At 42.8% G+C, this 21,897-nt stretch overlaps 2 protein-coding genes across 15 annotated transcripts in view; one reads left to right on the forward strand and one right to left on the reverse strand.

Annotated features, from left to right (window-relative positions):
• Nucleotides 1–18,353, reverse strand: part of MBD5 (methyl-CpG binding domain protein 5) — a 147,798-nt gene extending 129,445 nt beyond the window's left edge. For 5 of the 8 annotated variants that reach the window (XM_075092768.1, XM_075092767.1, XM_075092766.1 and 2 more), the window contains exon 1: nt 17,854–18,353. The gene's annotated coding sequence lies outside the window, so the exon portion shown is untranslated. The remainder of the gene's footprint in view (nt 1–17,853) is intronic. The other 3 variants (XM_075092771.1, XM_075092770.1, XM_075092772.1) reach the window with 3 other exon arrangements.
• Nucleotides 1–21,897, forward strand: part of ORC4 (origin recognition complex subunit 4) — a 446,994-nt gene that overhangs the window by 406,847 nt on the left and 18,250 nt on the right. The window contains exons 1-2 of one of the 7 annotated variants that reach the window (XM_075092776.1): nt 18,443–18,495; nt 20,116–20,187. The exons of 1 other annotated variant lie outside the window; for it this stretch is intronic. In XM_075092776.1, the coding sequence (XP_074948877.1) occupies nt 20,116–20,187 (72 nt within the window). In that variant the 5' untranslated portion in view covers nt 18,443–18,495. 5 more of the 7 variants (XM_075092774.1, XM_075092780.1, XM_075092779.1 and 2 more) reach the window with 5 other exon arrangements.

Consider the following 21,897-nt stretch of genomic DNA (forward strand, 5'->3'; position numbering starts at 1 on the left):
ATTTTCCTGATCTTCTCTGTAACACCTAAAATGGACTCAAAGGAAGGGCAAATAACAAATATGTGACTACCAGTTGATTTTAGGGAGTTTGCATTTATTAAAAAACTCTAGAAAACAACAATAAAAAAAACCCCAACCCCCATACTAGATTTACAGGTCTAGCAAGTATTACCACATATTTCTGTAAACTTCCACGCTCCTTGTAACTCTATCACACTGGTAACTTAATAGTGCTATACAGTTATTAGCATCAGAGGAGGGTCTCAGCTAGCTCGAATACGTCCAGTCGCTGACGGAAGCGAAGAAGGACCCTGAAGCCACCTGTGTTTGGGCTCCTCACCATGGGCAGCCTCACCAGGCTCAGGTAGCTTCATCAGGGAGAATGACTTCTGCTGGCAAATCTCCGAGTCCTAGCTCAGCATCCTGCTAACCTCACTTTTGCTCATTTCTGTCAGATTCAGTGAAATTCTGGAGCAGAGTAGTTTACTAACCCTTTGTATTCCCCAATAAGCAGTTTGATCATTAACAGCATTAACAAACCTGTGTACCACACAACAAATCATTTATCACACAAACCCTTTTCATCTTCCCTCACTGATTGTGGCTTTTCACCTTTTCTGCTTCTGTTGGTGTCTTAGTTCAGTTGAATTCTTTGTTCATTTATTCCTTCTGTGGGGGTGGGGAAGACTCAGAATATTTTTCAGTTAGGAGATAAAAAGCATCCTTTTGTTCTGCTCAGACTGATATTCTATAAGTTCGGTATGCTCTCCCTTCCGTATTTAGTTTGGCTTTATAATCCAAAATGGTCAGAGGACAAATGTTCCTTCACAAGATGCTCCCAAACGCCTACGGCAAAAATTTAAGGTATCAGTTAAAAATAGAAACTAAGATCTAAATTGGTAGATTATAATGTTGATCTGAGCCCTTTTATCTGTGCTAGAAAAGCTGCAGAATACATAAACCTAGTGGAGTCTCCGTGCAGAAAAAGTCACTATTCTAGATTCCCGGTACAATTTCTCCAAGGGCACAATTTTACATCCATTTCTGGTTTACTACACTGTTGTAACCATGAACTTATCAGTGGACAAGAAACCGAAATACTTTTCCCTACTTTTGGTTAGTTTAATGCTTTGTTATATTTTAACTGGCTTTCTGGAAAATACAATATAATTTGAAAGTTTGTGTAAGAAGAATCAGGAAACTGCACCCAAACTTCTCATGTCATTATTGAAAGGTCTATGGGTTTGTAATACCGGCACATATATAAATAAACTGAAGGCCACGCAAGAGAACAGCACATTCTCCTTATCACCACACCGGGTTTCCTCCTAAGTATCTTTGCCTTGCATGAAGATCAACACAAAGCAGTGTTCCTCGCTCGCTTGGACCTGTCCCATACTTGGACAGCTGCACCCATTTGAAATGTGCCTGAGTAGAGCAGCATCTTCTGCCCACTTTGGATTGAAACAATTACCCACACACTTTCTGTGGCGCAGAGCACAGCATGACACAGCAACAGGGATCACACTGGCTTAACAGCATTCAAATGGCAGGTTTTTATCTTGAAGTATGAAATGCACATCATTCTGTAACTGCTAGGTTTGTAATTAAAGTGTGGCCATACCAGGAACACTGTGGTAGTTGCCCAAGCATAAAGTGGGCAAAATCTTCTGAAACAACACTGGAATATTCCTCTTAAAAATCACATTGTTCAGAAAATATAGGCCTACCACTGCCTAAATAAATGAATGGTAGGTCTTCCCAGCTAGCAAACTGTACAACTTTAAGCAATACAACCTTGTTATATTTGTTACTGGAATAGAGTTAATATGGCTAACAGAGATCTGTGTTAACAAAGAGCAATCTTCCCAAGGAAATTTCATGCACCCGATTAACCCAGGGCAGGCCGTCCTCTCCAAAACCAGCTACCACTCAAGATGCGTTTGTTCTATTTATCATTTGTCCGTAAACTGCTCAATAAATTGTGCATTGAACATGACGTATGTAATGAGCATCTCCATGACTGCAGAAATGACAGGTTCCCAAAACCTAAGGTCTGATTCCCAAACTAGTGCAGTCTGGATAATGTCCACCTGCTTTCAGGCTGTTGTATTATTTCTCATTTCCCTGGCTAGACAAAGGGCATGTGGCATACCCTCAGAAAAGTCCCACGTGTGACTGACTGACTTTCACAGAATCCCAGAATGGCGGGGGTTGGAAGGGCCCTCTGGAGATGACCCCATCCCACCCCCTGCTCGAGCAGGCACACCCAGAGCAGGGGGCACAGGGCCACGTCCAGGCGGGGTGTGAATGTCTCCAGGGAAGGGACCCCACAGCCTCTCTGGGCAGCCTGTGCCCCTGCTCGGGCACCCGCACAGGGAAGGGGTTTGTCCTCATGTTCAGGTGGGACTTCCCGTATTCCAACTTGTGCCTGTTGCCCCTTGGCCTGTTGTTGGGCACCACTGAAAAGAGTCCGGCCCATCCTCCTGACACCCGCCCTTTATATATTTGTAGGTATTGATGAGATCCCCCCTCAGCCTTCTCCAGGCTAAACAAACCCAGGTCTTTCAGCCTTTCCTCACAAGGGAGATGCTCCAGTCCCCTGATCACCTTGGTAGCTCTCCGCTGGACTTGCTTGAGCAGTTCCCTGTCCTCCTTGAACTGGGGGGCGCAAAACTGGACATAGTACTCACCAGGGCAGAGTAGAGGGGGAGGATAACCTCCCTCGACCTGCTGCCCATGCTCCTTTTAATATAGCCCAGAATATTGTTGGCCTTCCTGGCCCCAAGGGCCTGGTGCTGGCTCAGGGCCAGCTTGTCCCCCAGCACTCCCAGGTCCTTCTCAACAGAGCTGCTTTCCAGCAGTTCAGCCCCCAGCCTCTACTGGTGCAGGGGGTTGTTCCTCCCCGGGGGCAGGACCTTGCACTTGCTCTTGTTGAATTTCATGCGGTTTCCCTCAGCCCAGCTCTCCAGCCTGGCCAGGTCTCGCTGGATGGCAGCCCAGCTTCTGGTGTATCAGCTGCTCCTCCCAGCTTGGTATCATCAGCGAACTCGCTGAGGTTACACTCTATCCCATCATCCAGGTCATTAATGAATATGTTGAACAGGACAGGACCCAGCACAGACCCCTGGGGAACACCGCTAGTGACAGGCCTCCAGCCAGACTCTGCTCTGTTGATCACTACCCTCTGAGCTCTGTTGTTGAGCCAGTTCTCTGTCCACCTCACTGTCCCCTCATCCAACCCACACTTCCTTAGCTTGCCTGTGAGAAGGCTATGGGAGACAGTGTCGAATGCCTTACTGAAGTCAAGATAGATAACATCCACTGCTCTCCCTTTGTCGACCCAGCCAGTCACGCCATCGTAGAAGGCCATCAGGTTGGTCAAGCATGATCTCTCCCCTTGGTGAGCCCATGTTCACTGTTTCTGATAACCTTCTTGTCCTCTACATGCCTGGAGATGACCTCCAGGATGAACTGCTCCATCACCTTTCTGGGGATGGAGGTGAGGCTGACCGGCCTATAGTTTCCCAGGTCTTCCTTCTTGCCCTTTCAGAAGATTGGAGTGACTTTATAGAAGTTCTCAAGTATTCATATCTGTATGATTTAATTTCATGTCAACTGCCTCGCATCAGAAGCCAGCTACAGAAACTACAGCAGCTGCTTAAGAGAGTTCTCCAGCCTGCTGCAACACCTCCCCTCTGCGAGGAGCCAGTGCCTCCCACAAGTCAGGAGGGGCTGGCGGAAATCTATCTGTAATTCTCACAAAAATCTCGGTTGTAACCTGCTGAAACAACAGCTCAGCCCCAAAGCAGGTGTGGCCCACCTCAGAGTGGAGAAATCGAGGTTTGACGCTGGCTGGAAAAAGGCAGAAGTGAAAAACATAATTGGATCGGCTGTACCTTAGCTTAACAAAGGTGATGGTAAGCACTCAAGGAAGAGGGCTTAAGGAGGACAAACATAATCTTTCGGAGGCCAGCTATAGCAGTTACAACTTCAGAAAGTTAGCAACAAAGCGCAACTGCAAGATATAGCTACACACATCTGGGTTGCAGACAGCACCGCTAAGGTATTGGGTTCTGCAAGCAGGCTCCATACGTGTCCGTATGCGTGTAAGTCTTTGCACAAGCATATTCTATAGCATTACTATACGCTGATATTGACCCTCATTATCAGAGGGGGTCACATATCAGTCAAGCACCTAGCCAGGCCAATCCCATACACCTAAAATAACAAGCAATTTTCTATAAGAATAGTATCCAAGTAAAGTATAATGCTTATGATACGTGCAAGCCTAACACAAGTCTCAACTGGCAAGGACATGACTGATCTTACAGACTTGATAGCGTCAGCACAGCCTACCTGGCTCCACCTGCTCCACTCTTCAATACGTACACACCCTGCTTTCTCTAGCGTGCGTTCCAGAAGCATTACCAATGCACAGGGTTGGGACAACAGCTAGTACTTTTTGGGTTGGGGCTTTTTTTTTTTTTTTCTTTTTTTCCCTCTTTTAAAAAAGGTTGATGTCCTTTTGACAAACTTGCTGCTGGAGACAAAGTAAAATCCAGCTAAGAAATTTCAGTGGGGTGCAGCACAGAACAGCTGTGCCACAGGTGGAGCAATACACATGCCTAAATACCCAACTCACCTGCCAGAAAGAACTGAGCTCACAGATCATGACATGAATCCTTTGGCCGAATGACCCTTAACTAATTCTATTAATACTACCTATGCCCTCAAGAGAGGGGTCAATTCTCAGTAAAATGTACATTGGATGTGATAGCAGTTTAGTTTTGGGGGGTGTTTTTCCCCCCAAAAGAGGTGTGTGACATGTTAAATTGCTCCAATTTATCTGTTGTGTTGCTATCATTTCTCCTTAATGATGAATTTACTACAGAAAAAAACAAAAGCCAAAAGCCTATTAAAATGTCTATTTCAAGACATTAGCCTTCACTTTTTAATCTGTGTGCTCAAAACTCTCTCTCACACTGTAGCTGAAGCACTGCAGAGCAAGAAGACATGTAAAGCAAAACCAGTCTTGAAACAGGCTAATATCTCCAATTTCCTGCATGATGCTAGTTCAGTGTTCCCTTCACATCCTGTCCATCGTTACCTACTGTTGGCTGAAGATAATCTCTTCCAGGCTTCTCAAATGCTGACACAGGAACCTCTGTGAGCTCACTGAACTACTTCCTTTTCTCCTTGAAAAGATTTAATAGCCTACAACTTTCTTCTGTGCCCTACTTGTAGTCTACCGTTTTCTTCCTTCTTGTATCAAAATCTGCTAAAATAAAATTTTACAGAGTGTCAATTCAACAAAGGAAAAAACTATAAAGTTAGTTCTGACAGCTCCCTTTCTCAAAAAAATCTAATCAAAAAAGAAAGAAAAGGGAAAAAAATCCTTTGCCCTTGAAAAGATGAATTGAATAGCCTTAGGTATTCTATAGCTGTATTTATGAAAAAGTTTTTGGACACTAAACACACAAGTCTCTACAGAAATGGGGAAAGAGGTTTTGCCCAAGTCATAAACTTCTTTTTCCATGGCACAGAGAAATACGCTTCACTCCACCACTAGACGTAAGCTCACCTCAGAGAGGTGCAAGTCCCATCCATCTTGAAGGGAAGCAATGCCTATGAGAATACCATCGAACGAAGTAGTCTCAGAAAAAGCCACATATATACACACACAAATATATGCTATTCAGATGTAGGAGAGCAATTATCTTCACTACAGAAACACAGTGTTCTTTCCTGACGTTATTTTAAAGCTTTCTTACAACAACATGTTATTAAAGCTTAATATTGTAATGGTAGCACCCAATCGCAGTACTTAATACTAAAAGAAAAAAAATTTAATAGATCACGAATTGTATGACTGTTACTATTCTATGTAGGAAAGTCATTCCTACTTTAAAATAAAGTTAAAAGTCATGGTGAAAATCATGTAAAAGTAACGCAAAGCTCCCTGGGTATAAATGAAAACAAGGGCAGCATATGTGACAACTCCATGTATTTCCCATTTAATACTTCATATTGTAATGTTGCAGAAATGTATTATTTTCCTCACTTTCATCCAAAACAACTAAGTTTGATTTTAAAATTTTGTATTTTATTATACTGAGAAAAACACCTAACAAGAAAGATTATCAGAGATCAATCCAGTTGCTGAGCATGTATTTATATTTCCTGCAGAACAGGCATTTTCACTTTGTTAGATTCCCTCCGCCAAATCTGTCTGAAGTCAAATAGTCAACTGACCTTTGTGTTACTATAGAAAATCTAAATAAAAAACCCAAATCCTCACAAAGCTGGTCTTCTAACTTAATGCAATTATTTATTAACATATTATTCATCAAATGCTGAATCATGGGGAAAATGCCTAAGTAACTCATTGCTACTTTGCAGATAACTTTATTTCAGCTGATTGAACAAATCCCTTTTTCTTGTTTTTGGCAGAACCATATCAGAATATTTAGTTAAAACAATGTTGTACAGCTGTTGTATTTTGGAGAAAAACATATATTGAAGTATTTAGGGACAGGTTTTGGGGTTGGGCTTTTTTTTTTTTTTTTTTTTTTTTAAGTCTTGAACAGGAAAAAAAAACCGAATGAAAAAATTAAGGCCATTTCTTGTAAGCGCAAAGATATTCCCTTGTAGCCAAGCCAAGAAGCTAACATTGAATAGTATCAACAATATGAATTCATATATCCAATAGAAATTAAATTTAGAAATCAAGTTTCTCTCATTATAAGAAATCTCTTCTACTGTTCATCCTAAATTATCACTTTTCTCTTTTCATTCTTTATTGAACTATGTTAAATCATCCCCCTGTGTTAGGTCCAAAATAATTTTCACAGAGTTCAATGAAAAAAAAAAAATCCCTCATTATTACTATTGTTCTATATTACAGTAATACCAGAGCGCCGGTTATGATTGACAAATACACAGAAAAACACTGTCCAGAAGAGGCACACAAAATAATTTAGTCAGTCATTGAATTCAGAGGGATCAGAGAATCATTCTTAAAATACAGATTGTTTAATGCTTACAAAATCAACATATCTGGTTCCTACTTCTGCTCAGGTTCCTCAAAAAATTTTGTTCCTATTTCTGTTGAAATACTTAAGCACACAAAATACACAGAAACCAACGTTATTCAAGAGATGCCCCTTCCCTTGCTAAGGTACACTGAATTTATTTCCTATGATACAAGCCACAATTCAGATCATTATCTTGGACTAGAAAAATGCTAAATCATTAAAGCTCCTGTTGAATAAAAAAACCCCAACTTTTCTGGCTGTATTCAACGGAAGAATGTTTGTCTCTATTTACGTAAGTCTAGAAATATTCATCTGAAAAGGGTGATGCAAGCAGTTTAAAAAATAATTTTCACATTTCTATTAATTTTAAGACACACACTTCTGTTTTCATGGAATAAATTCATAGCCTTAAAACTGTGAAGATAAGAGTTAAAACAAAGAAGTTAAATTCTCTACCAGAATGCATTTGCTCAAGTGTACAGCTAACAAATGCTTAAATTTTTGGCAACACTTCTGCATTTCTGAATCATTAGGTAGTCAAACTATTTTTTGATTTTGCTTGCATGATGCTGGGTTGGAATAATCCATATAAATCAATGGTTTCCCCTCACTAGGAATACTGTGTTTACTTCTGGTCATCTGATGTCAAAAGGATGCATAAAAAATAGGAAGGTTCAGAAATAAATAACAAAAATGACTTGTGCGTACAGCAGCGGATTGCAATTGTTTACTCAAGAGACAAGTAAGAAAGAATATAGTCAAAGTAAACAAAATAATGGCGAGCCAGAGAAGGCATGCTGAGCATTTCAGTCACCCTTTTTGGGGTATAACGATGGGATGCTTTTCCTACCGAAAACTTAAACATGTAGGTCTTGGGCAGAGACAGCTGTTTATGCTATGGGAACAGCAGAATTCTCCGATGCTTTCCTCCAACCGAGATGTGGAATTTGCTGCCACAAGTCAGAACTGAAGTAGGACAAAGAAGAAAAAGCAGAACTCAACTCCTGTATTTAGTTGCCTAGAGACTTAACTCGTGGAAACCTAAACATCCAGGCCAAAGTCCTCTAAGATATTTACACAGTTTTCTACCGATAGCAGTTATCGTTTGAAAACAGTGGGGCTTGGTGTCCAAATGCGCCTGATGATCTAGACTGTAACAAATTCAAGTTCTTCCAAGTCGAGGCAGCAACAGCGACAACGTTATGAAATTTATATGCCTGATAGTAGTCAGATGCCTACTTATTTCCCTTTTCAAATCATCCTGACACGCTGTAGTATGTAAAGGCTGTGCTTAAACAGCACTTTCTAGTTGAAAATATAGTGAAAATATAAGCCATGAGGCTTCATACTTGTGTCTTTGGTAAGGCTACCAGGCTTTTTTCCACAGTCACCCTGTCCCCCTCCCATCACCATCCGTTAGAGGATCTCCTTCCCTCCACCATGGCAAGTACTTCTACACACAGCTGCATGGTCCCTGTTCCCCAAACGCCTCCCAGTTTTTGTTACAGCCCTGATCACCTCTGCACCAACCTCCTCAGCCTTCAACTCTTCTCCAAACGCTTGCTCTGCCTCTATCTGTTTCCCTCCCTGCTGCATCCCCCTTCTCTCCCTGTTACCATCCACAGCCCCGCTGTGCTGCTTCGCTCCCAACCACCAAACCCTCTCCCCAAAGCCTGCGACTTCCTAACGTCTCTCTGCTCACTTCCTTCCTACTCCCACACCACAAGGCCTCTACAGAAACTTTCAGTTATAATCCTCCTTTCTCCTACAGAGAGCAAAACACTGCCTTCCCTTAAAATAAGTGTACCTAATGTCAAACACCACAACGAATAGCAGGAAGACTTATCCACAGGCAGCACCTTGCAGCTTCAGGGAACTTGCCTCTCCGGTGAGGCAGGCTTCACCATCCTTTGCTGGTACAAAAAAAAAAAAAATCCTACCCAGTGATGTGTTCTCTGAAGTTTCACATTTATTTGTGGCGTTCCAAACTCACTGCACTACTGACATGCAGAATAACACCACTGAGTTGAGAATCAAACATTTCTTAGAGCAAGTGACAGTAAGTTCTGAGGTATTTCTGTTAGGGGAAAGTAAAGTATGTGAGTAAAGCTAAAGTAAACAACAGGAGAGACTGTAAAAACTGAGGGCAGAACAATTATGGATCTATTGGACAGGATTAACGCAGAGATTAAAAAAGTAGTAGTTATTTACAAATTTTTCGTGGGTGAACAGATTCATACAAGCTAATCCTAAAACACCGCTCATCTGTGCAGACCTCTAGTATATGTGCTACCTGACTCCTTTCAGACCCTACGTTAGGACATTAAACAGAAGTCTCTATAAAAAGCATTCTTTCAAGACAACAATAACCAGAGATGCTTTAAGATGTCTTCAATTTAAGGTTCACCAGTCATCAGCAGTGAATAGGTTCACATTCACCACCTTTATAATGAACATGTTCATATATTACACATGAATTTTGGCTACTCTCTATCAAAACAGAAACTAAAAAGTATTCCATTTTTTCTATAATAGAAGCTCAGGAACATTCTAGGCATACAGATACTATAAATAAATCCCACTGTACACAAAGTACTATGATTATTTGCAATAATTAGCAAAAGCTGAATATTAACTTCTTTTCCTGTTTTGTTAAATGCAATACTACTAAAAATGGTATTAACATACTTCTAACGGCTCCACTACGGGATAAGTGTGTGTCAGGTTGTTGTATCAAATCCACAACTTAAAAACAAACCAATCCCCAAAAACCAAACCTGAATAAACTTACTTTTACTCAGCATAGATCAATATTTGGAGAAAGTCGATTAACTGTTTTTCAATAAAAGAAAAAGTGGTAAACAGGTTCTACAAAATTTATATATTTATCCTCTGACAAAACAAGTTAGTGCTCTGCTGGTTATTATTTAAGGAAAAAACAATGTAGCTCCTACACACAGGAATACCTTTGCTGCCATAAAGTATTTACATGTTCCTTTTACATAAAAGAGAGACCTAAATTATTATAATGTAATTTGCTGTTTATTTTTCAGTTCCAGGGATATGCCCATTAAGTTCTACGTCACTGTGCGCCTGCAGATTCTTAGCAGAACTCTGACATCAGATAATGACTTGAGTTACCCAAAATGATTAAGACTGATTCATAACGGTGAAGTTTTTAAGAAAAGGAACATGGGAAAAAGACCAGCAAAAACCACAAGCACGGGAAGAAAGCTAAATATGTAAGGTGATCCACTAGGAATTCACATACCAGCTGATTAAGAAGCTGCCTAACTACCAGCTTTTGGGATCGTTACATGGTTAGGACTGCTCACTCCCCAGTAACTCTGTGAAGTTAGAACTCATGAAAAATTTAGGTTTAGGGCTTGATCCAGCACCCAAGGAAGTTAATAAATATTTTAGCACTGACATCAGTGAAAACAGATTAGACCCTTTATTTTTTTCCTTAGTGTAAAGATTTAATAGATAGATTTTTAATAACAAAAAATCAAGGGTACAAATATTTTATTGACATTTCAAAAAATTAAAATCACCTTACACAGCAACAAATCACACGCCTAATACAAACCTATTTATCAAAGAATAATAACTTGGCCAAAGCATGGTACAACAAAGATGTTACAAGAGTAATGCAACTTTCTGAGAAAACGACGCTACCACAGCGAGCACTGCAACTTTATAGCTCGTGTGCTCTGCACAGATGGACAAGTAATTTTTAGAAATGAATCACGCTGCAAATGATTTTACTAATTTTAAAACAGAGGTGAGGAACCAATAGCCTACAGGCCAGATATGGTTTGCTTCTTCAGTTCAGATGGCCTACAGACACATGCATGCTTTATTACTTAATAACACCAAGGCAGGCTTCAAGGAAAACCACGTGTGTTTTAAAAGGCTCCAACAATTCACATATTTTTAAATACATAACCCTTAAACCCAAATATCAGCCTGAAGTTTAAAGCATTAAATGAAATCTATGTTATTAGCTTGTAGGTTTTTTTTAACACACAAATTCTTGAGTTATTGTCCACTAAATACAGCACATTCTTGCTACCCCGGGAAGATGGGACTTCACAGCCCTCAACACTTAAATTGTCTTAGTAGAGAAAAGTCAATGGTACTTTGAATTTGGACAACAGCCTATGCAACGGCTATGGTAGAAGAACTTTGATACCTGCTCTGATACAGAGGAACATACTCTACAGCCCTTATTTAGGGCAGAACTTCCACTGAGATCAATGCATGTTTTGCCTTGAAGAGACACAGCACCAAATAGAGATCTCTGTCTTTCATCGACAGCTTCTTTCAAAGCATTTCTGAATCTGGAAGTGTATGCAGGATTCTAAATACAAAAAGAACAAGTGAAAAAGAATTTGTTGAGAAGGAGAGAAATCATAGCCCACCACTCCACTTTCATCCTTTCTGCAATTATTTGCAGCTGCCACGAACATATTGATATTTAGTAAACCGAAGGCTACAGCTTTAATTGAAGTTTGACTGCTATAAACAGTTAGCTGCCTGGCTCTGGCCCGCACTCTAATACCATCAGCAGAACAGAGATGGGAAGCATAAACAAACCTTTTAACTAGATTACAGTTTCCAAAACGGCCAAGAATCCCTTCAGCAAGCACTCCTGTGTGACAAAACATTAAACGAGGAAAAATATTTATAAATGATTATCTTAAAAGAGCCTAACCTTTCCTAAGATAGTATGAATAGGAGTCTTCTGAGGAAAATTACTTTAAGTTTTTGAAGGGTGCTATCCTTGAGAAACACGGCTTGATCCTTCGAGAAAAAAAAACAAAAAGCCAGAAAACTTTAAAACAAACCGTTGCAAAACAGGACAATGTTTTCCGAAGGCTTTTTCTCTTCAGACTTCAAAATACAACCAGAGAAGTTATTGAAATTCGAAATACCAGCAGATCTTCTAGTATCATTTCACATTTCAAGTAGCCACGCTCAAGAACAACCTAACAAAACACCACTGCATCGCTGATTTATACCAACATGCCTACCTCTTAAATCCCACCCTTCTCATAGTCTGCTTTAGCTGAGCTTCTTCCCCATAAAGACTATGAGGGGACAACATACCCCCTGCCTTCTGTCCCCGAGCCTGTAAAAGACAAAATGAAGTTCTGTTCTAAAAAAAACCCAGCTCGCTACAGACTTCCAACTACTTTGTTTCTTTAATCAATGATGTCATTTGTCCACTTTTGCAGTGTTTTCTTACAAAAATAGCAGATACCAAAAAATTCTTCCTCTCATCTAGGGGTTGGATGAGAAGATCCAGCAACAACTTTTTTTTTGTCTTCTACATACATATAAATTTACCTCCTTAAGTCAGCAGTATGCATATATAAAAAAATTAAATAGATGCATACATCTTCATTGCATCAGTCTTAAAAGTAGAAAATTAAATAAATTTAAAATATATATTAGGTGCAAACACAGTCAAAAATATAAAGCCAGTGCCAGCTGTTTGTTATTGTCAATGCTACAGCTTGAGTCCTACCAAAACACCCGAAATCTGTACGTGTTCTATGGGGGCTACTCATATATATGCATAGATGTACACACACACACACACACACGCACATACATTCATGTGTGCGTGCATATATAAGTATGTGTGTATGTGTGGGCATACATGCATAAAAAATATACACGAGATATACAGATGAAATCTCAAAGGAATGAGACAAACCCAATTGTTTTACACACTTTTATAGTAAGTTTAGTTTGTCACAACAGATAATCCTAAATAATGTGTTGGCAATGACCTACCAGAGTTTAAAAATAAAGTCTAAAACTGCAAAATTGAAATTTACGTGTTTTTGAAACATTGGGCAGTAGGAATGGAAAGATTACACTATCTATATTTACGATACGTAGGCCTACCTTCTATTTGGCCAACTTCTACTTTTCTCCTAACTCGGACTGCATTTGTTTCCTTTGGCATCGGGGTACAAGGCAACATTATTGCAAGCCTCTCTTTATCTAAACGTTGAGAATATCACCATTTGATCCAACAGGATTTGTTGTGCAAACAATTGACAACTGTTCTGGTTCCCTCACTTGGGAATTTTTCCTAGCAAGGCCATGCTACTGATGCTGCAAACCAAGGGCCCTCATATTTAAGATGCTATTTACATTTCAGATTACTCCTCCTTCAGGAAGTTACCAAGATCCTTTTGGATTTAATGTCACTGAAAACACAGATTAATCAAAAATTATGAGAATGTAAATTTTTTTTTATTCCTGGGCTTCAACTTTACCTCATATAGGAATAATGTAATTAACATATTACTTCTATAGGTCTTACCTACCAAATACTGTGACAAGATAAGAATTTTTAAATACCATTTGCTTACTTAAAAATATATTTTCTGTAGAATAAATAAGAAAAAAAGTGAAAACAGCACATTGAAGAATTTAACCAGAGTAATAAACATAATCCTTTATTCTTTCATAAAGTTGTTAGAAACCTCAAAAAGAATTTCCAGACATCTTCCGATTTAATTTTTTCATGAAATTTAAAGGTCCCAGAACAGAAGATTTCCGGAAAAAACCAAAACCCAAACAAACAACAAAGCATCTCATGCATCTCCACCTCTCTGTATTGCCCTCTACAATGTTCCTCAGCACCAGCCCAATGAACCAACACTCAAAGCTGCTCCCCACGATTTGTTCCTTAGTCATTCCCATGGGAAGGACAGGAGGCAATGGAGATTTTTTGATGGGAACACCTGTCAAGCTGCAGATAAACCGAGATGGTCAACTCATTTCACAAAGGTCTATGAATAGCCATCTCACGGTAATGACTGATTCCTGCTGCCATGTGCCAGATCAAAACAACCCAGAGGTAAAAGGCTTGGAATACAGATCTTTGGAGCTACACAGTCACTTGAATTTTAACTTTTGAGTTCTGTTTTAAAGTATCTATTTTTTTCCCCCACTACTTTAATATGCTCGTTTGTATACACACATATGCATTTGTGTATGTAGCTAAACATATATGCATATGTACTCAGATAGATTGTAATGTTATAGTCTCAGTGGTTTTGACAAATTTTACCTCTATTTAAAAGTAGCACAAAGTCTGAATTCCTTTCTAGAGGATTCATAAAAAAACCCCAGGTATTGCTATAATAAAGAACTTGGAATTTAAGGAGAGGAAAGGAGTCAGCACTTCTTAATTTCTTAACTGCTGCTTTTTATTAGCATCCCACTTGGTTTAACTCCAGTTACAGGGCTTTCAAGGATGCTTTCATTTGTATCTGTCTCCAGTGCTCTTCCAAAATTTTATTCCTAATACAGGCTTTGGTTCCTGTGCAGGCCTACCTGAAACTGACTGAGCAGTGTTAGCCCACCTAGTAGTTCCAAAAATAGTTACAAAGAAAAGCCAGTGAAAGCCTGTGGTTTCAAACATTCAAATAACTCTTAAAAAGAACAAGCAGGTCCTTAACGACATAAGAGCATTCAGAAGTGCATCCTGTATCTTTTTATTGTTAAAATCAGCAGTAACTTTGATACCCAGTTCCACTGGGACAAACCAGACACCAACACAGGGCCTTTAAAAAAACACAACCAAACAAAACCAAGCATCCAAACAACTGAACAAGTCCAAAAGAAGTAACCGAACTCTCCACTTTTCAAAAGTTTTAACAGCATTTTTTAAAAGGAAGCTCAGCCATTTTCAAAACTTGTGCCCTGAGCCATTAAGAGACGAGATGCTTCTCCTGCAAGCTGCTTTGTGCATGTGGTCTCTTAAGCCCACAGAAAGACACACTGACATTAGCAGGGCTCCAGATGGGCACCCACCTGGCCTACTGCTTTCCAGAAGGAACATCCACGATAAGCACTCGCTGCTGATTCGGAAACTGATTCTGTAGTTATGGACTCTACTCAAGTTACTGATCTTCCACATGCAAGGAATTGCCACGAATAACGGCGGTGGGGGGGCAGGGGGGGAACCTACTGAAAAACCGAATTAAATAACCCAGCTGAAACCCAAGGCATTCCATTTTTGAGTGGACTGTTACTGATGCCAAGATCTTCAGCGCTTTCTAACAAGGCAAAGACTGATCCCTCCACAGCCAAAGAACGAAAGGACTGCCAGTGAGAAAAGTTAAATTACTGTAAGTATTGCATCATAAAGATTCTCTTCAGACATCTGCTTACCTAGTCTAAATAGAAACCAACACATTCATCTACAAAGCAAGGTAAGACAGCAAACTCCAAGGAAAGACTGTTAAATACAAGTGTGGCCTGAACAGCATCTTTATGTCTAGCACAGCCTATGTTTTACCATGGTATGTTCCTTGCTAATTCAAAACAATCTTGCTGACCTAGAGTCTGGGAAGCCACTACCCTGGAATACAGGAAAATAATTATTAATTTTGGCTCCAAGGACAAATAATTGAAAAACACGCACAAGGTTTTCCTAAAAGCAATTAGCAATTGTAAATACCTATTCAAAACAGCAGCAAAAAGAGCTTAAAATCTCCAAACAACACCAAACGTATTGCCCTTTAGTTATAGCTGTTGATAACACAGTTTTCCTTAACACAGGTGGAGAGGTTCAATTCCTTCAGTTCTTAGAAGGCTGTTGTGACAGCAGCCCCAAATCAGCCCTAGACCCCTTTTTGCGAGGCGCTGCAGAAAGGCAGGAATTGCCTCCGACACAGCTCAGAACCCCAGCCCTGCCAGCAGGTCCTTAGGATGGACCTTCCCTACCCAAATCCCCCCAATCAGCCTACAGAAATGAAGGTTTTATTAGGAATTTTATCTCTAGCATTTAAAGTAAGAGAAGCTCCTGAATTATTCTGCCCAGCTTTAGAATTCAGTATTTTACTAAGCAATCATATTAAATCAAATCATATCTATTTTTAACACTAAAACAGAAAGAAATTAAAGCGTTAAATCCCCGTAATAAATAATACATCCCCTCAGCTGTAGGCTGTGAAAGTTGCAGGCGGATCTGCAGCTCTGCCTATATTGGGAGCGTAATCTTGGAGCCACTATAGGCTTCCATGTACAGGTGAAAGTAGATCAATGGTATCTCAGGTTGATGAAAGAAGCATTGCCATGGAAGAAGGAAAAAAAAAAACCCAAACCAAAAAACGGTGTCCTTTATTCCCAGTCAGTCTTTTGCTGTCCAACTCTCGCCTGTAGTAAACTAACTAAAAGGAGAGTCCCACGTTTAAAGAATGGTCTTTTTTTTTTTACACATGTATCTGCTGATTTTGACCATGATTATCACTCTTTATTTTCCCATGTTTAAAACCAAAGTCATCTTTTTTTCACAACCCGACAGAAAACTAAGGGCAAACTATCAGAAAGAACTACAGTTACAGCTGCTACCTTTGGTTACTCCTTCGAAATGTTGTCAAGTATCGGTCCAACTATATTTTTCTTTCATTCTTTCCACCCCATCAAATTACAGCTTTCTCCAACTCCGGTTTGATCACAAAATTGCTGCTTCGCACAAGGCATGTACGTACAAATTAGAAATGGGAGATACCAAAGCATTTCAGGAGACCTCTTTCTTGTGGGTATCTTTCCAGCGCGAGGCAGAGATGACACACGCTCCCTGCTGACCACCATTTAACCATGATGCCCTGCTGAAACACATACTGGTGGCCTGCTTCATGGCTCCGCACGCTCCGCGGCACTTAATAAACTGAGCGTTCAAACAGTCTTTTTAAAATTACAGAGGGCATAATTAAGCTCCAGAAATAAGAAGACAACAGCAATTTTAATATAAGCATCCTATGTATGTAGAGGAGTCTGATTTCACCTTGGCGGTAATGCCCAAACTCTTACTTCTGGATTCTCACAAACCTCTAGAAGGCTTCTTCCAATATTTCCTCAAGGTAGGCATTTAGTTTGCCCCCCTGACGTTTTTTAATCTGATTCAGACATTTTAACACCTAACTTTCCTTTTAATCAGTAGAAATAATGGTCAGACCAGCCCACCAGTGGCACCCGACCTAAGGAACCAGCGACATCGCGAGCATGGATGGAGACATTTGGCCTTCCCAGCAGAAGGCCGTGGAAAAACAGATCACGACGTATATATATTTGAGCAAACTGTTGACCAAATATAGCCAGCCACCAACGATAACCACGTACCGCTATCGACCGTGCAACGCTGATCCCAGTCTTGCAAACACCGACTTTTGTCGAGAGTCCAGTTGTTGGACTATCCCTAGAAGTTAAGCTCGACAGCAGGTCTTTGTAGGACCGGGGCCTTAACGACCGCAGGGGTTTAATAAGCCAAATAACGGCCTGAAAACGCCGTGGAGAGCCCGGCGGGGGGGGGGAAGCGAACCCCGAGGGTCTCCCCGACACCCCACCGTTATTTCAGCCGGCCAATTCCCCGTTGCGGCGGGGTAAACACTTTCGGGACGAGCCGGGGCTCAGCGCCCACCTCAGCCACCCCCAACTTTCCTCACAACACGGCGCCTTCAGCACAGGGCCGCCCCCACCGATATAACACCCCCCTCCCCCCCCCCCCCAAAAAAAAAAAAAAACCAACCAACAACCCCGGGGCCCTGAGGAAGCAGCCCCCGGGGGCGTCGGGGCGGGGAGCATCACCCCAACCCCGGCGACAACAAAGCTCCAGTAGGACGGTGCGGGGGGACCCCCCCGGGGGCGCAAAGTGACAGGCGGCCGCCCGGCGCCCCCTCCCCGCCGCCCGCGGCCCAGCGCGGCCGAGCCCCCCCCTCCGCTCCCTCCCCTCCCTGAGGTAAACAACCGGCCCCGCCGCTCCCCGCCGCCGCCCCGCACTCACCTCAGCGGCCCCCCGGCGCCCGGCCGGCCCCGGAGCGGCGCAGGCGGAGACGCACACACAAAGGGTAATAAAGGGGGAGGAGGGGAGCGCGGGGGGTGGGGGCTGCCCAACTGCCTGCCGCTCCCCCGCCGAGGTGCCTCCCGCCGGGGCCGCCTCCCGGCTCCGCTCCCCCGCCGCCGGCGGGGTCGGTGTGTGTGGGGTGAGAGGGGAGGGGGGGAACTCCCCGGGTCCTCCGGCGGGGCTGGGGGTGGGGGGGGTAGAAACTCGGGGCGTCTCGCACCGGCCCCCCGCCCCCGCGCCGATGCCGAGCGGAATTAGCGCCCTGTCCCTTTAACGGTGTAAATAATGGACCCCCCCGCCGCCGCCCCCCCCCGCGCTCCTCCTCATCGTCAGCTGCTGCCGCTGCTCCGGCTGCTGGGGCTCCGGCGCTGCCGGGGAGGAAGAGGGGAGGCAGCCAAGGCGCATGCGCGGCGGGGGAGACGGGGAGGCCGCGGGGCGGGGGGGGGGGAGAAGGAGAGGGAGGGACGTGCCTTCCCACAGGGCCGCGCGCGCCGCCCGCACCCGGAAGGAAACGCGGCAGCGGGGCGGAAGGAAGTGGCGGCGGCGGAAGTGAGGGGCGGAAGTGAGGGGGAGGTTGGGCGGGTATGTGTGTGTCACGTGAGGGGGCGGTGGCGGCGCGGGGGCTGGCGGGAGCGGGGCGGCGGGGCTCGCGGCCGCCGCCTCAGGTGAGGGAGCGGCGGGAAGCGGGAAGGGGGCGGCGGGTCCCGGGTCCCGGGGATGGGAGCGGGGACGGTGGGCGCGGAACGGCCGCTGCCGCAGTCCGGCGCCTCCGGGCCGACCCCCCTCCCCTCACCGGCGGGTCTCCGGCGGTTGCGGGGCCGCTGCCGCGGGTGCCCCCAGCGCGGCGGGAGCGCATACGGTGCGGCGCTCGGTGGATGCGGGGCCTCGGCCGGGCTTTCCCAGCCCCGGGTTAAAAAAATAACAACCGGGAACGGGTAAAAACCCGTGAAGGGGCGTGCTTCTCCCGGTGCTCCCGCTGCAACGTCTGGTGGCTTCGGTTCAGGCCGGTGTTCCCGCCCTCCCACGCCTGTCCTCGCAGAGCCGCTGCCCCGCGTGTCGGTCGCGTCCCTCGCAGCCGTGGGTGCTCTGCCGGGGGACCGCGCCGCGCTGCCTTCCCCGCGGAAGGAGCGGAGCTGGGGGATGAGGGAAACGGCGGTGCTAAAATGGGCGTAAACTGTTGCGGGGCGAGTCTTGGAAGCCTTCTGTTAGCGCAAAGGTGAAAGGATTTTAGGGATGCTGCTCATCTAGGCAGGTACTGTGGTTGTTGCTACAGACTGCACGGGTGCAAGCACAGCTCGACAGTTGTTTCTGTAAAAACTTACTGTGGGTCTTAACACGTTACCGTGTGCCTGTGGCTTGTTCCGGCTCTGCAGAAACGTAAACGCGTCGTTTCAGACTATCTTAAACGCAGTTAAAATGAACAAATTATAAATTACACTTGGAGGTGTTGGAGGTGTTAAAAAAAACAACCGCAATTAAAGTTACACCTGGAGGTGTTAAAGAACCGTGTAGATGTGACAGCTCGGGACATGGTTTAGGAGGCCTGGGGGTGTTGGGTTGGGGGTTGAACTTGATGATCTCGGAGGTCTTTTCCAACCTTAATGTTTCTATGATTATACTCGCTGGTCAGTCAGAGGAGGAGGTGTGCAAATGCCGCTTGCAAGTATATAACTTACTTGATGACTGTCGATCTGGTTGTTCACAATAATGTATCTGAAGTGTAAACGCACGAGCTGTGCCGCTCCTGGATTGGTGCAAGATCAGCCTGTGCGTAGGTGTGCTGTCTTGGTGGAACTTGGTACGTGGCTCATAGGCATGCAGATGTCATCGTGGCTGTTAAGAGCTTGCTCGATAAGAAAACTTGAAGAAAAAATTTCATAGCAGTTGCATTAGGTACTGTTTGCGTTGCGTTGAAGCATCTGAAAACAAGCGCTGTTCAGAAGTTTTATATAAATGTGGATTTAATCAGATATGAGTTAAAAATGCTTCAGTTGTTGGTTTTTTTTTACTAGTAGAGTGAACTGGTACATCTTTGTCAGCTAAGAAACAATGTTCATTACAACTTCAGTTCTTATGTATAAACAACTGTCTTGTGTTTGCTGTACCAAACATAGTAATATCTAAGTAGAGTTTCTGACTAGCAATTATTTGGAAAATGGAGTAATTCAGTATAACTTTTTTTTTTCTCTTTCTTATTTAAAGATGAAAACTTCAGCAATGAGTAAACGTAAGTCAAAGGAGAGCTCTGCAGCAAATGCAGAATGTATTTCACAGGTTAGTAACATCTTTATTAGCTGGCTTTGTCCTTAAGTTGTGAAACTTTTCTGTCCTCTGCCATCCACCTCATTCTGTAGTTTTTTACCAGACTGGTTAAAAAGGTGGGTACAGGTACTTGAAGAAATTTCCAGGGCCGTAAATGGTTTTTGTATTTATATTCTGTATTTCTTTCAGCTTCTTACCTGGTGTTTGCTTGCTTCAAGTGTTATAGTAACAATCTACTTTTTGGAGTCTTAATAAAAATGGTGAAGGATGGTCTTGCGTTTTTACAGCTGTTTGTGGCAACAGATTTGCATAAATTATTTTTATCTGATCAGATTCTTTATCTTCCAGTTTGTAGGGTGAATCAGAAACTGGGTGACTGTTTTTTTAACAGCCTGGGTTAGGCAGGACAGCAGCTGCTGAATCAGTTTTTGGGGGTCTTTTTTTAAGCTTTAGTCTTCTGTTTTCTCAAAGTGGCTACTTAAAACCTGTGATACATCTTGTAGTGAATTACCTCTGGTCCAGTGCTTGCTTTTATTTAAGTATTTTTCCTTCATTTACGTATAAAATCCCTTTACCGGAGGAAAACCTTTTCACTTGTGAATGGACATTGCTGACTATTCAGATAGGCTGTTCATCAAAGTAGAATAAATCTGGGGATTAAATCAGTAAGATATTAGTAGAAGAAAAAGCAACTGAAAAATCAGGTAGACAAGTGCAGCTCCTATTAAAAAAGAATTAAATTCATAAAGTGGCATTTTAAGCCAAATGCCTAGAGCTGATGGTGATAATTCCATCGTAAATTACAAATTAGTGAAGTGTTAGCAGAAGATGTATTTTCAAGGTCCTAAAAGCCTGTTAGTGACTTGCCCCGGGAGTGGTCAGCTAAAGCAGGCATAAACAGGTAAATACCACCTAAGGTGAGAGAAACACAAAGCATGTGTGGTACAGCATTACCTCAGTACAGGTTTACCTGGGGTAGAATGCGATTCTTTTTCATGATTTCTTAGGGTTCAATGGAAATGAAAACTGACTCAGTTAAGAGGTGCAACTGAAGGATGTAGAGGGAAACCATGTGGGGGGAAGATGAGCCAGCTCAGATCGAGGGAATGGAAAAGCAATGACAGAGATGTGTGCAGTAATGGTATAGTTAGTTTTTAGGTCACATGGGCATTCACTTAGAATGAAAGACAAGGTGCTCAAATGTGATTTTTAAGGGAAAATCACTTTATTAACAGTTTGTTATTTAATCTCTGAAATTCTTTGACAACGAGCACTGAAATTGGACGCGGAGTGTTACAAAAGGATGGAGTATACAGGTGTTTTAGGATAGCTTAAATGAGGGATGGGGAGAAATAGTAGTAGAGTCCTGTAAATTTGTAAAAGTTGGGGTTGTCCAATGCGCGTACCGCTAGTCAAGCAGTAGGGAGAAGTCTGCTATGGTGCCGAAGGTTGGTGGTTTGGGAATTGAAGATGTGATATTAAGTAATGGTTCTTAATGTGGAAAATGGGAGTCAGGGCAGACGTATATCTAACGATATGCCGAGCAATATATCCAAGTTAATAGTTAAAATCACATCATTCACTGTGCAATTTGAAGGACTTAAGAACTTGATCTAAAAATGAAGCTGGATAGACTTCATTCCATCCTTCGTAAGCAATATGCTAGCTTCAGTTTCATATCGCTTCCTGCCCCCCTTCCAAACTTTTAGGAACAAGGTATCT

The sequence above is a fragment of the Phalacrocorax aristotelis genome, chromosome 5 (genome assembly GCF_949628215.1).
Source record: "Phalacrocorax aristotelis chromosome 5, bGulAri2.1, whole genome shotgun sequence".
Taxonomy (NCBI): domain Eukaryota; kingdom Metazoa; phylum Chordata; class Aves; order Suliformes; family Phalacrocoracidae; genus Phalacrocorax; species Phalacrocorax aristotelis.